This window comes from Acanthochromis polyacanthus, chromosome 12 (genome assembly GCF_021347895.1).
Source record: "Acanthochromis polyacanthus isolate Apoly-LR-REF ecotype Palm Island chromosome 12, KAUST_Apoly_ChrSc, whole genome shotgun sequence".
NCBI classification, from domain to species: domain Eukaryota; kingdom Metazoa; phylum Chordata; class Actinopteri; family Pomacentridae; genus Acanthochromis; species Acanthochromis polyacanthus.
Window position 1 is genome coordinate 1,727,221 of NC_067124.1, and position 13,909 is coordinate 1,741,129.

The 13,909-nt window shown below is 41.0% G+C and overlaps 1 protein-coding gene across 3 annotated transcripts in view; it reads right to left on the reverse strand.

Moving 5' to 3' along the window:
• The window catches only part of klhl32 (kelch-like family member 32), a 42,388-nt gene that overhangs the window by 22,999 nt on the left and 5,480 nt on the right, over window positions 1–13,909 (reverse strand). For 2 of the 3 annotated variants that reach the window (XM_022204700.2, XM_022204684.2), the window contains exons 3-4: window positions 7,066–7,246; window positions 1,760–1,867 (exon numbers count right to left, since the gene is read on the reverse strand). In XM_022204700.2, coding sequence (XP_022060392.1) covers window positions 1,760–1,867; window positions 7,066–7,246 — 289 coding nt within the window. The remainder of the gene's footprint in view (window positions 1–1,759; window positions 1,868–7,065; window positions 7,247–13,909) is intronic. The other variant, XM_022204692.2, reaches the window with a different exon arrangement.

A 13,909-nucleotide genomic window follows, 5' to 3' on the forward strand; every position in this document is an offset into this window, starting at 1 on the left:
CAGACTGACTGATTATGAGTTTGGAAACACCTGTGATGTCAATTAAATGACACACCTGAGTTAATCATGTCACTCTGGTCAAATAGTTTTCAATCTTTTATAGAGGTACCATCATTTTTGTCCAGGCCTGTTTCATTAGTTTGTTTTTTTTAAATAATTATGTTAATCAACAATTCAAAAGTAATGGCTGTTTTTGATTATTTAATTTTCAATAAATTTTTATTTATTGTTACTTTTGTGAGTTTCAAGTGATTTCAGTGAGAATTGTGGGTTTTTCCTTGTTTAACTGAGGGGTACCAACAATTTTGTCCACGTGTGTAGGCTATATGCCACTAACAGGGGTCATTCTGCACAGTGGGCACTTTTGCTTTCAGTATTTCTGTGTCAAAGAAATATTATGTCAGTACTACCTCTGATAATGTGCTAATTAGCTTAGCTGATGAGCACCTGGTAGTTGTACAGACATACAGACACGTATTAGCTTAGAAAAGCTAAAGGAGGTGAGTGTGCTTGTTTGGTTTGTTCACTGGGTTCAGTCAGATTCTAGCACTGCTGCGTACAACATGCTGGTTGGGTTCCTTACTTAGTCTGCTTAGCTTAGCTGTATTAGTTTTCTCAGTCATGTCACTGTTCATGTCTTTGTAAACGCCTGGCACATGTGCTCGTTGGTGATGGTAAAGGCACTTTGGTGCCAAACAAAAGCTCAAGACACAATTCATCTTAGAGATGGATGTTAGCCAAGTACTAGTCTCATCCATAAACTGAATATAAAGACGGATGAACACTTAGCTTTCTGAAGAACAGTTTTAAAGGTTAGTATGGTGGGTCTGATGCCCAACCATCATGGCATTGCCCAATTCCTCCTAACCACTGTGACCGTACTCACCTCAACTACACATAATTTTAATCCTTAATACAGTTTGAATACCATTTATGATAATATAACTGTCATGAATGGGGAACTCACCTACAGAGACCAAAAAGATTTTTTGCACCATGCTGTTAACATGTTTATTCCTGCTATAAAGTGGCATATTTTAACATTAGAGTCTATATAGGGAGTGACTCAGCCTCAAGTGGCCATTCCAGGAATTGCACCTTTTGGCTTGTTCTGACTTTTTTCTTCACGCTTGGTCCCGAGGGCTGTTCTCTGTATTATACCGCAGTGAGAACATTGTTGTTCTTTTGTGCCCCAGAAAGAATCATGCATGGCAAAGTGTCTCATAGCAGGGGGGCTGATTAGTACCTGGGTTACTAAATGGGCCATGCTATTCAAGTGAAAGTGCCTATGAAGCAAATGTGGCCAGGCAATGCAGTGTAGCCTAAGTAGATACAGTGGAGATAGAAGAGCTGATTAAGCAGCCAAGTATCTGCTGAGGAAAGGGTTCATTAGGTCAGAGTTAGTCTCACCTGGCAAAGGGCTCAGAGACTAAACAGAGGTCAAAACATCAGTGTATTAGCATAGTATTAGTATTAGAATTAGTACTAAGCTCCAGCCTTTACCACATGAGCACATAATAATTTATCTGAAAATATTTTTCTGTACTTTTATTTTATATTTGAATGTGACACTTATCTACCTTTAAATATTGTAGCTTTTTGTTATTGCCGCTGAGGTGCTTTTGAGCTATCATTTCTCAATATTATTGCAAAGAGGTACAATTTTGTCAGTTTTTGTTTAATATTTATGTGTCTGCATACATTCTGCTTTGTTTTTTTGGTCTGTTCAGGTGTGATTGTCGTGAAAGCCCATGCTCACCTGCCCGGTGTAGGCGAAATCTAAAGCGTGCTTCAGTCCAACGCTGGTCACTCCTTGTAGAGTCACTTCGTCTGCTTCGCTCTCCAACATGCACAAGCTGAACATGGCCTGACAAGACACAGCAAAAACAGGGATGTCAGCTGAGGCAACGCTCCATCACCGATATTTCATCTGGCATGTTCCATCTTTGGTTAAAAAATAAACAAACAGCAAACTGGGAGCCATCCACGGGGCACTGCTGTAGAAAATGCCCAATACACACAGGCATGGATGGTTAAACCTGTTCAGCTTTGCTCCTCCAGTCCTTCGTGTGACACTGCAGGCTCATAATAGAATATCTGTAGGTTGTTTTAACAGAGTGGGATGTATGTGTGCTGAAAAAAAACAACATCATAATTAATCAAAACCTGCCAGACAGACACAACATCCTAGAACCTTTCTGTATTGATTTGCTTGCCATGGCCCTGGAGGTCAGCAGAAATAAATAGCCCAATCAGTACTTTCTGCTGTACCTCTCTGTCTTTCTCTCATGCAGTCGGGCACACACACAGTCACACGTGCGAACACCACACTCCATGTGAAATCAAAGCAGCGGACGCAGCGTCTGCAGTCTGGCCCTGCTGTGCCTGAGTCCAGCTTGCTGCTTGCTAATCAAAGGTATTGACCGGTGTCACACCATGACGGGATGATGGAGCCATTGATCAGGGCCGACCAGCTGAGGCTGACGGGTCAATGTTGCCACGATGGAGATCACGTCTCCTACCTGTCATCTCAGAGACACAGCAAGGTTTCATCTTAGAGTCTGAGGTTTGTATATTTCCTCTGACTGTAATGGGACAAACATCATAACCGTAAATTGCTTTTGAACAGTAATTATAGCTGCTATAGACAATTTTTTCCCACAGTTACACTGCCTCAGGATAGTGGTATAGCCAACTTGCAATTTTAAAAAATCTTTTTAATCACAGAAGCAGTGTGCAGCACAGTCGCTCCACTCTATCTCTACTGAGAGACTGGTGTGTAACCGCATTATAAGCTTCAAAGGCCCGTAGGCTGGCCAGTTATCACAGGCCTTTCCTGTCACGAAAGCGAAGTTCATTCTTCCAAATCTCATCTAATTCTGTCTGATTCATTGCACACATGATCTTTAACCAGGCATGACCCCTCTGCTTTGGCAACTGGCCCCTGTGCATTGTGAGCGGGATGGGTGAGACAGGGTCAATTTGAGGCCATGTTGAGTTTTAACCAAGGCCTGTGCATCTCTCCTCAGAGCTCAGCCTTGTTGATTCACCACTGCGCTAATTAAAAATCTACCGGTCCACTGAGCACAGGAGGGCCTGTGGCTCAACCTGAGGCGTGATGGTGGCTGAGCTGTGGTCAGTGTGTGCATGAGTGGCAAAGAGAGAAAATTGGATGGAGACAGAAAGTAAAAGAAAGTGTGCACACGACAGTGAGTGTCAACACTTTGCATGTGTTGTTGTTTGTTTGCATGTGAATGGGAGGACTGAAGGAGAGACAGCACCCTGAGAGTGTTTGCAGAGCTGTTCGCCTCCAGCATCAGCGCTCCTGACCTTGGTGGAGGAGTTGATGGATGGCTCCTCTGAGTTGGGATATAGATCCAGCACAGAGACACATCGAGCCACAGAGACACGCTTACTGCAGTCCTTTAGCACGATGCTGCAGTGGGGGTGTAGCGCCGCAGTTAGCCTGACCTGTCGACAAAATTTATGTGTTTCTGCTTGGTGTGATCATACCGGAGAGGACTCGTGACTTCCTCACGCACCCACTGAACTCTGACAGTGTTCGGTAGGACTGTTTCCATGTCGGGGAGAAATATTGTTTTTTTTTCTCTGGAATGAGGCTATATTTGTCATAGAGATTGCACCAAATCCAGTTGTAGAATGTAAATATGTACATTTACTAAAGCACTCCAATCCAGAACAACAGTGAGATGTTTTACTTGAATATTTCTACTTCACACTGTTTAATACAAAGTAGAGAGGGAAATATTATTTTAGCATATCTTACATGCAAACTCTATGATTTGTGCACAGAATAAACTACTTGGCTGTAAATAAAGCAGTTACAATTAATTTCACCTTAACTCAGTGTCTGACTGGCAATAATTCATTGTTAAAAGTGCTATAATAATCTGATAAAAAACAGTAATAAGACATTCCCTGCTCCATCTGTATTCCTGCCACATGTACGCCCTGTAGAGTTGTCCTGTAAATGATTCAGTGTACATTAAATTTTTTCTATCTCAGTCTTCCTCTTCCCTGCCTTTACACACCTTTTTGTCATGTGACCACCACTAAATCAATAGAACAGTGATTGCATCTGGGGAATTTTGGAGGTCAACCCCCTTCCTAAAGGCTTTCTTGGGCAGTTTTTGTTATGTGACAGGACAAATTAAGCTGCCAGACAAGGCTGCTATCATTGGAGTGGGACTTGCTTTGTCTGCAAAAAGCAACATCCAGTCCTGAATGGCAGAAACTATGGATGCCTGGCAGAATATAACAACTGTAACTGGATGCTCTGTCCTATTCTCTTCAGCTGTCAGTAGGTTTAATGTTGTAAGTATTGTGTATATTAAGCAAACTGTCCTTTGGGTCTCTTGGAAATGATTCTACAAACTAATCATAGTACAGACCTGCTATGTGACTTTCTTCTCTATTTTTATTGGTTAGGAACAAAAAAGAGCTTCATAAAAATCCCTCATCCTTCTTTGAAGCGGGGACGCTGGGACAAGCTGCAAAAAGTTTATGGGAGGTTTGTGCAAATGCACTACTGTTTGTAGTGTAGTTGCACTCATGGCAGACATACGAGGTCTTTCCTCCCAACCTAAATACACTTAATATTACAGCTGCATAAATATGTACACTACTACTTCAAAAGTTTGGGGTCACGCAGACAATCTCACACTTTCCATGTAAACTCCCACTTTTATCCATGTGCTAACATAACTGTACAAGGGTTTTCTAATCATCAATGAGTCTTTCAGCACCATTAGCTAACACAATGTAGCATTAGAACACAGGAGTGATGGTTGCTGGAAATGTTCCTCTGTACCCCTATGGAGATATTCCATTAAACATCAGGTGTTTACAGCTACAATAGTCATTTACCACATTAACAATGCCTAGATTGTATTTTTCAATTTAATTTAATGTTATTGCCGTTGAAAAAATTAGCTTTTCTTTCTAAAATAAGGCCATTTCTAAGTAACCCCAACATGCAATTAGTAGTTATGATGTAAGTACACATTTTTGTGTTAAAATAACACATGACCAACATAATGTCACAGTTAAATACTGTATCCTCTGGTTATTTTTCAAATAATATGCATGTTGTCATCCAGAATAAATACAGAATTACATTAACAATTGATATGTGGATAAGCTGTCTGGTTGATTAAAGTGGTGCTATAGCAACACAAAATTTCAGGTTTGTGTCTATATACACATAATAAGCAGAATCCAGGTGTGAGGACAGCCAGCAGGTGTATTCTAGACTGATTCCATACATACAGTCTGCTGATGCACAATATCCATCCTAATAGATGTGTTGAACTCATATAAGTGCTACAGTTGTCTCCTCACCCCGTTATTTCTCAAATACTGCAAAGAAAACCTAAGTTCGCATGAAGATTTCTTAAATAGGTTTTAATTTCTGTAAATATCCAGAAGGAAAATCCACAACATTTCAATTAGAGTCGGAGCACTGAATGTTTTCCCATTCATTTACAGATTGAAGTGAGCGCAACAACAGCATATCACACGCCCAATCCCCTTGCAGCAATTTCCCTTCAGGGATCGATTTACAGTAGATCACATTGTCAAATCAAGCATTTCACAAGACAAATAACACCTTAATAATGCGGTCTAAAGTAAATACTGTCCTTAAAATAACTGCAGTCAGAGAGAGGTTAAAGCAACAGCAGAGTTCTAGGTAGTACAGGGTGTGAAATATTTATTTGTGACAATAATGACTTCTGCTTTGGCTACGGGGCCTGCAGACAATATTTCTCTGTAATACAAAAAAGCAAAGAAGATTCAGTGTGTGCTGTGTTGCTGAGGCTGGTGTGTGACGCTGTTTGTTGGTATCTCCCAGAGCTGTCCAGACTTCTTAGTAATGTGATGGGACAAGAAGAGGCAGGTGACACATTCGGGACAAGTTCCAGGTAAACAGCTCACGCTTGGTCAGGTATTTTATTACAGTCACTCATGTCCACTGGACTAGATAATGTGTTATAGCCGCTGCAACGTGTGTGGGTGTTTGTCTCTGAGTGTGAGAAAAAGAGCCACAGAGGGAGGACAAACACAGTCACTATTTCCTCCATGAGGCAGCTTCATCTCCTCAGTAAATGAACTAAATTAAACCCAGCGGTGGAGTCAGACAACAAAATGAAGATAATGTTGTTAAGCCAGAGCGGAGGAACAGGGGAGTGGAGTTGTTTTTTCTTGCTTACTATAGCAGGCTGATCTAATAATCCAAGCGCCGGAACAACAGTGGTGGGACTTGAAAGAGCGGCATTTTAAAAGCGGAGCCGAAGAACAAAAAGGAGAACAAAAGTGAAGAGGACCGACAAAAGGAGGAGAGGAGTGCGACTCGCCCACCTTCAACTCTCTGCAGAGAGAAGTAAAAATAATCTCCACACACACTCAGACACAGGAGGAATAATCCCTGGGCAACTTGGACATATTTAATCTTCCTCTCATTTTCAAAAGGGATTAATTTCTACCTTCTAATCTGCTCAGTGTCCCTAAATCAAATCTCATCGGTGCACTTTTCCCTGTGCGGCCCATCTCAGGAAATCTCCTGTCTGGCTGTCTGACAGTGTGAGTATACGTAAAGCTGCCTCTGTGGCTTAACTAGAATCAGACTGAATCCTCGGCAAGAGACCAAGCGAAAGCAAACACGAGGGCTCGATCCAGGTGGGCTTGTGAAGGATGATCTGCAGTAGCAGTGTAGCTGTCAGTGCTTCATATTTGATACCATCTGTGCATGAATACATGACCAGGTTTTTATAACAAAAAAGCTCAAGTTGTGCTGTAAACCTTTCTCTTGGCAGGATGTAAGAGCCGGTTAAATCCCATTTATACCACTTTGGGACCCTGTGAACCCTTCCATTAATTCTTTTTTTATTGAAGGCAATTAACAGCTTGATTACTGTGCAATCCTTTCAGTCTAAGCACTCTACAAAGAAATCGAAGGAGGTCTTTGTTTAATTACACACCCACATCATTTCCTTGTGCAGTTAGAAATGCTCATTTTCAAGGCTTATATTATGGCCAAGGACTCACCCTGAAGTAATCGCTGCACGCTGCCAGGACGGCTTTGTGGGCGTGGAACTTCTGCTCTCCGGCGACCAGCGTAACGTCACACAGCAGGCCGTCCTTCCTCTGCTGGTTGAGGGCAGAGAGGACCGAGTCCTGGTGGGACTTTGACTGGCAGAGCCTCTGTCCTGTCAGCATCTCCCGACTGCTGCAAACACACACACACACACACACACACACGGCGGATATATCGTTTAACTGGATTTTATGGATTTACTAGGGAAGACGAAGCAGCTACTACTGCTAGAATTAACAACAATAATAATTAATAAGGAGCTGCACAGTGTCTCAGTGGTTAGCATTTTTGCCTTGCAGCTAGAAGATCCCTGCTTTGCATCCTGGCCTTCCTGCGATCTTTCACAGTTTGCTCTGTGCATGCCTACATTTTCTCCAGGTACTCCAGCTGAAGTTGCTGAGGTTAACTGGTGATTCTAAACTGTCTGTAGGTGTGAATGTGAGTGTGATTGTTTGTCTCTATGTGTAGTCCTGTGATAGACTGTTACCTGTCCAGGTGAACCCTGCCTGTGTTGAGGGAGGGCCAGTTGCCCCTCAACGTAAGATTTATTGACTAACCTAATCACTCAATGTACTAACACTTGTAATTTAATTCTAAGTTCTAGGTCTCAAAATATCTAAGTCTCACCAGAGAATCACCAAAGAGTCCAGGAGCCAAGTCTTCAGATGCCAAGAAGAAAAGTGTGTATTCTGTACAAACACAGGTCAAAACACTTGAGAAAGATCCCGGGAGCCTTCTGATATTTGGTCAAATCGCTCAATCTTTTATACAGTCTGTGGCTGGGTTTGTTCACTCCCCTAGCCCATCCTATTTTTACCCGTGCCAGCTTTTGTTTAACACCATTAGTACATAGGGTTAATTTCTAATAGAGTCTGGTACTCTCCTAACTCTCCCAAAAAATAATGAGACTGAACTGGCAATCCCCAAAAGGAAGAGGCCCTCCCTTTGGCTTCATGTCAGCACACTCCCATGCCTTCTTTATTTTTACCTACATTGCTTTCAGTAGTTACCAGGTACCACCAGGTACTGCCAGGTTCATAAGTGCAGTACAGGTCACTGTGACAGTACATCGGATTCGAACACACACAGTTCTAAATTTGTAACAGCAGTAGATCAAAATATTACACAACACCTGCACCCTCAGTCAGCTGGAATAGACTGCAACCCCCATGACCCTAATGAGGATTAAGTGATGTATAGATGATGGATGGATGGACGGATGGATGTCAACTTTAATGTCGCTGGTGGCACAAAGATGTAAAACTAAGGTCAAATAATCAGTCTGAGATTGGTGTCCTGTGTTGTTCCCTGTCTGAAACCACCTGTCTTTCCTCATCTGCACATTTGGCTCAGATGTAGCTCATACTAAATATACAGTATGCATGTTTGCTCATATATGCTCAAAAAGTTTGGAGGAATTTGTGCTTTGCTTGAGAATTTCAGTTCTATCCAACATTATGCTACATTTTAAAGCACATTATTGCATTTTCTATGCATCTGAACTGCACAACAGCTTTAGTTCCTAGTTACTTTTAGGAAAAGATTTTATATCAGAGACAACAGAACAAGATTTTTTTTTTTAAATAACACATAAAATATTAAACTAGTGGTTACTGTCATGTCCTCTGATATCTTACAGAAAGCTGTGGTTCATTGCAGTCACGTTAGATGTCAATAATTGTTAACATCTCCAACAAATAAGGATTTTCTCTTTAAATTTCGCTCATAGTTTGTTCTAATAACCATTCCAAGTATCCAACATCGCACCAAAACTGAAAGATTGGAGAAAAAGGTCAGATTTTATATGAGAACTTTATTACCTCCGCCAAGGAGGTTATGTGACACCCGGCGTTTGTGTGTCTGTCTGTCTGTTAGCAAGATAACTCAAAAACGCCTGGGCAGATTCACATGAAATTTTGACTGGATGTAGACTGTGGTCAGAGGAAGAGCTGATTTAATTTTGGTGGCAATCCGGAAAGGATCCTGGATTCTGGATCACTTTGAATTTTTTAGAATGTTTTAGTATGTGGTCCACAATAGGACAAAAACATCATAGGTTAGTATGTCGTCCAACAAACTGGAACAAGGTGTCGAGATAGCTCAACTGGTTAAGAAGGTGATTCGTAAACAGAACTGTCTCAGAGACGCAGGTTTGATTCCAGCTCATGATCCTTTACTGCATGGGTTTCCTGTTTTCCTCTCTATCCTTGGAGGTCTGCACTCTGAGTGCTTTTCTAGTTTAATTTATGTAAACAAAGGATCTGAACACTTCTTCTGTTACTTGGGATTTGGGAGCTGATGACAAACCTCTGAATCGCAATAAATTTGGTCCAAAAAATATTTTAACTTATTTGAATCTTTTTGGACAGTCTAACTGCTTTGAAACGGTTTTAGTCATGCTAATGCAGACCATCGGGATGGGGGGCGTCGGTTGGTAAGTCCACTGCTTTGACTCAGCCTGAAATATATTAACAGCTACTATAAAGTCTGTCCAGATAGTCAAAGTCCACAGAGGATGATTAGTTCTGACTCTGATGATCCAATAACTTTTCCTCTTGCACCACCACAGGCTGTTTTTCTTTTTTAATTAAAAAGATTTGAAACTGTTGCTGGACTACCGTGGAATGTACAAATAGCAGTGTTGCCCAGGGAATGAATGCTGTTATATATGTATGTATTATTAATTATGATTTAGTTGTTCTCTGATTATTAATCTAGTATCACCAACAGGTCAGAGGTCTCACTTCACAGTCCTGGTTCCCATGGTTTTAATCAACTGGCTTTGCATCTAGTGTCACACTGTTGAAAGTGTATTTGAGCTGTGGCTGAAGTCAGTGGCTGTTTCAAATAAATTTCACTTATCTATTTGCTTTAGTAAAGGCAGTTTTGTGGATTCTATGAATTTAAAATTACACTTTGTTAAACTGGTATTCTGATTTTTAGCAAAAGTGGGAAAATTTGATTGCTTCTATAGCTATGTACATCTGGCATCATCCGTCCATCCATTATCTATGCAACGCCTAATCCTCAATAGGGTTGCTGGAGTCTATCCCACTGACTGAGGGTGAAGACAGGGGACACCTGGACAGGTCACCAGTCTATCACAGGGCTACACATAGAGACAAACAATCACACTTACATTCACACCTACAGACAGTTTAGAATCACCAGTTAACCTCAGCATGTTTCTGGACTGTGGGAGGAAGCTGGAGAACCTGGAGAAAAGCCACACATGTACAGGAGAACATGGAGACTCCATGCAGAAAGATCCCAGGAAGGCTGGAACACAAACCAGGGATCTTCTAACTGCAAGGTAACAGTGCTAACCACCATCCACTGTGCAGCCCCATCATGACTTTCAGGTTTCTTTTAATTTTTCTGTTGCAATTACAGAGTAGTTATAGAATTATGGTGTAAATAAAGGAAAGAACCGCAAGTCTAATCATATTCAGCATTTCACATTTTTGTCAAGCAAATTCTTCAACTCGGAAAAATGACAGATAACTTTCCTTAAACTAAGTTGCAGCAATGCCAACTGTTTATTTGAGGCAAATCAAATGATTTAAGCACATCTGATTTAAAGCAGTGGTAAACTTCAGCGGCCCGCATTTGGGCCGTTTTGAGATGTGCAAAAGTATTTTGCTTAATTGACCGAAGCTGCAAACTCGATGATAGAAACATTATACACCCATGGAAAGCTTAGATTCTCATGAATCCACCGGTATAAACCACTTTCAGATGTGATTACCACAGCGGGTGATATAAACACATTTGTCCAACAAACAACAAATAACGTAAACAGCACAACTCACCTTTGAAGGCTCATAACTGGTCACAGATGAAAATATTCCACTAAAAACAGCCATAATCCAACCTTGGACATCCAGACAAAACAAGCCAGTAAAATATTTTGTCCAAAACATGTCTTGAAATCAGTAAATCATCCACAAATAGCTCGTTTTCGTGCACATGCAACTCATGCTGCGCGTCCCATATTCCCTGTATTTCTCTTAATATTTTTATTTACAAATAAGATAGTAGCGATCTTTTGTTCAGCCTTCAAAGGTGAGTTGTGCTGTTTACGTTATTTGTTGTTTGTCGGACAAATGTGTTTATATTACCCGCTGTGGTAATCACATCTGAAAGTGGTTTATACCGGCGGATTCATGAGAATCTAAGCTTTCCATGGGTGTATAATGTTTCTATCATCGAGTTTGCAGCTTCGGTCAATTAAGCAAAATACTTTTGCACATCTCAAAACGAATGCGGGCCGCTGAAGTTTTCTCCACCAAATAATGAAATGTTACGGTAACTGGGGTTAAGATTACTTTGTGCAGAATTATTAAGTAATCTAACTAGTTTTCGGCCAGTGAAGTATTTGAGTTAGCCTAAAAATAATAATGCAGCATCTGAAACATCTCTTGCTGCAGACAAGAAAAACCTCATAAAGTAATCAAGGGAATTATTTATCTCAATAAGATTATAAGTAGAATTTCGGTAGCTGGAATCAAATACAAGTTACGGACCAAAGTGTGAGCAATAAACCATTGAGTCAACTGGATTTAGTTACTAAAACATTTATTTACTAACAACAGGACAACAACAACTAACTATGATTAATGACATCTATCAACTAAGAGCACAACAATACACATACAACACAAAACACTAACACAAAACAAACAAGCGGAATGTTAATGACTGGGAAGGGAAGGAATAGAGTGCAATATTACGACACAATATTGGGAGAATATTATGTTATAATATAGCGCTCTGGGAGGAAGGAATTAGAAGACCACACCTGAAAGCAGCCGTGACTTTTGGGAAATGCCAATGTGAAAATTTGCCAAATGAATGGTTTTAGGGAATCTAAGAATTTAGAGGAATGCACCAAGTATTCAGTGATTGGAAGGTACTTGCATGCCTGTGATGATGATAACGAAGGTGATGATGATGTGTGCGGTCCGGTCGGCCTGTGGAAGCGGGTCGGAACAACGGTGGACAGAGTGGAGCCTCAGGGTGATGGATAGCAAGTCGACTTCAAAATTCAGGAGAACTCAAAATGGTGCTTTCAGATGTGGTCTTTTAAAGTGGGCCTTTGCATATCATTAACTCAGCAGGGGTCTGGTACATCTTCCATCAGGGAAGGCTGAGGTCCAGATGTCCCACAGAGTTACATTTTCAGGTAATTTTATGTAACTTTCCAAAATATTGAAATTTGGTGAACATGGTTTATCTAGGAGCATTACTGACAGATAGCTGATTAAAATGATACCAAACATGCTCATATGTGATCGGCAGACATGTTAAAACTAGGACATTGATACTACTCAGGAGGTATAAAATATTAAAAGTAAGGCAGGACATAGATTAATCATGAAATGATTGAAAGGTTCACTTGTTCTATGAAATGAATGTACATAAAAGGGAGTTTTGTCCAGAATTGTGGGATGATTGTCTTTGTTAGTTTTGAAGTGAGTCCAGAGTTCCTTTGTCTGTGAATGGAATGTCTTTGAAGTGGTCCTCCAGGTTTCTGAGCTTCTTCCTTTCTGTGGTTCATGAATCAGTCAGAATTTTTATTGCCATCAATTTGGTTCCTTGGAGGGTTGGTGGTATGTGGGGTTTTTGAGCCAGTCTCTTGCTAAGACAGGTCCAATACACATCCTGGAGGTCTGTATTGGGGGAAATCCTTTAAAGTCAGCTCTCGGCCTCGCTTCCTGCTGACTTGGTGCTTTGCACCCCCATGCCAGACATGTCCCACATCTGGCGTTGTGTCCTGGTGTCCCTCTTGCTTCGCTGATCAAAAGGGGAGCCCATCTCCATCCTGTGGCTGCAGAGGTGTTAATCTCACTTGTTAACCTAATTAAGATAAACTTAATTCAACTGCATTTTAGCAACTGAATTCATTCAAGCTGGTCCAGTGTTTCTCTTATTTTCAGTGGACCACGATGATGCTATTTGTGGTTTTAAGTGAAAGGCCTTGATAGTGTAGCACAGTGTACTTGAACAGTGATAAATTAATTTTAGAAATTTTTATATTCACATACAGGATGTATAATCACAATATACATAAATGTGTATTATATATGTAAATGTTTTTGCACAAGATGTAGAACTAAGAGAAATATTTATCACTTTTGTTATACAGATTTGACATTGCATCACAATTGTAATGAAATGCAACGTAGACAAGTGACTCACAAAATGTTTTGCCATGAATGGCATTTTTTCTTTTTTGCTATGAACTGCATTTGTGTTCCATCCCTACATCTCACAAAACAGCACTTTCTGACCATCACGATGTGTCTCACAGTCTGATTCTCTGTGTGGGACGAGAGAAATACTCTGAACACTGAACATGTCTAAAGGAGTGTGGCTGACTGACTGACTGACTGACTGATTGACTGACTGGCTGACTGACTGACTGACTGACTGATTGACTGACTGACTGGCTGACTGACTGACTGACTGATTGACTGACTGACTGACTGGCTGACTGACTGACTGACTGATTGACTGACTGGCTGGCTGGCTGACTGACTGACTGAATGACTGACTGACTGACTGACTGACTGACTGACTGACTGGCTGGCTGGCTGAATGACTGAATGACTGACTGACTGATTGACTGACTGACTGACTGATTGACTGACTGACTGACTGACTGACTGATTGACTGACTGGCTGGCTGGCTGGCTGAATGACTGAATGACTGACTGACTGACTGACTGACTGACTGACTGACTGATTGACTGACTGACTGACTGAATGACTGATTGACTGACTGGCTGGCTG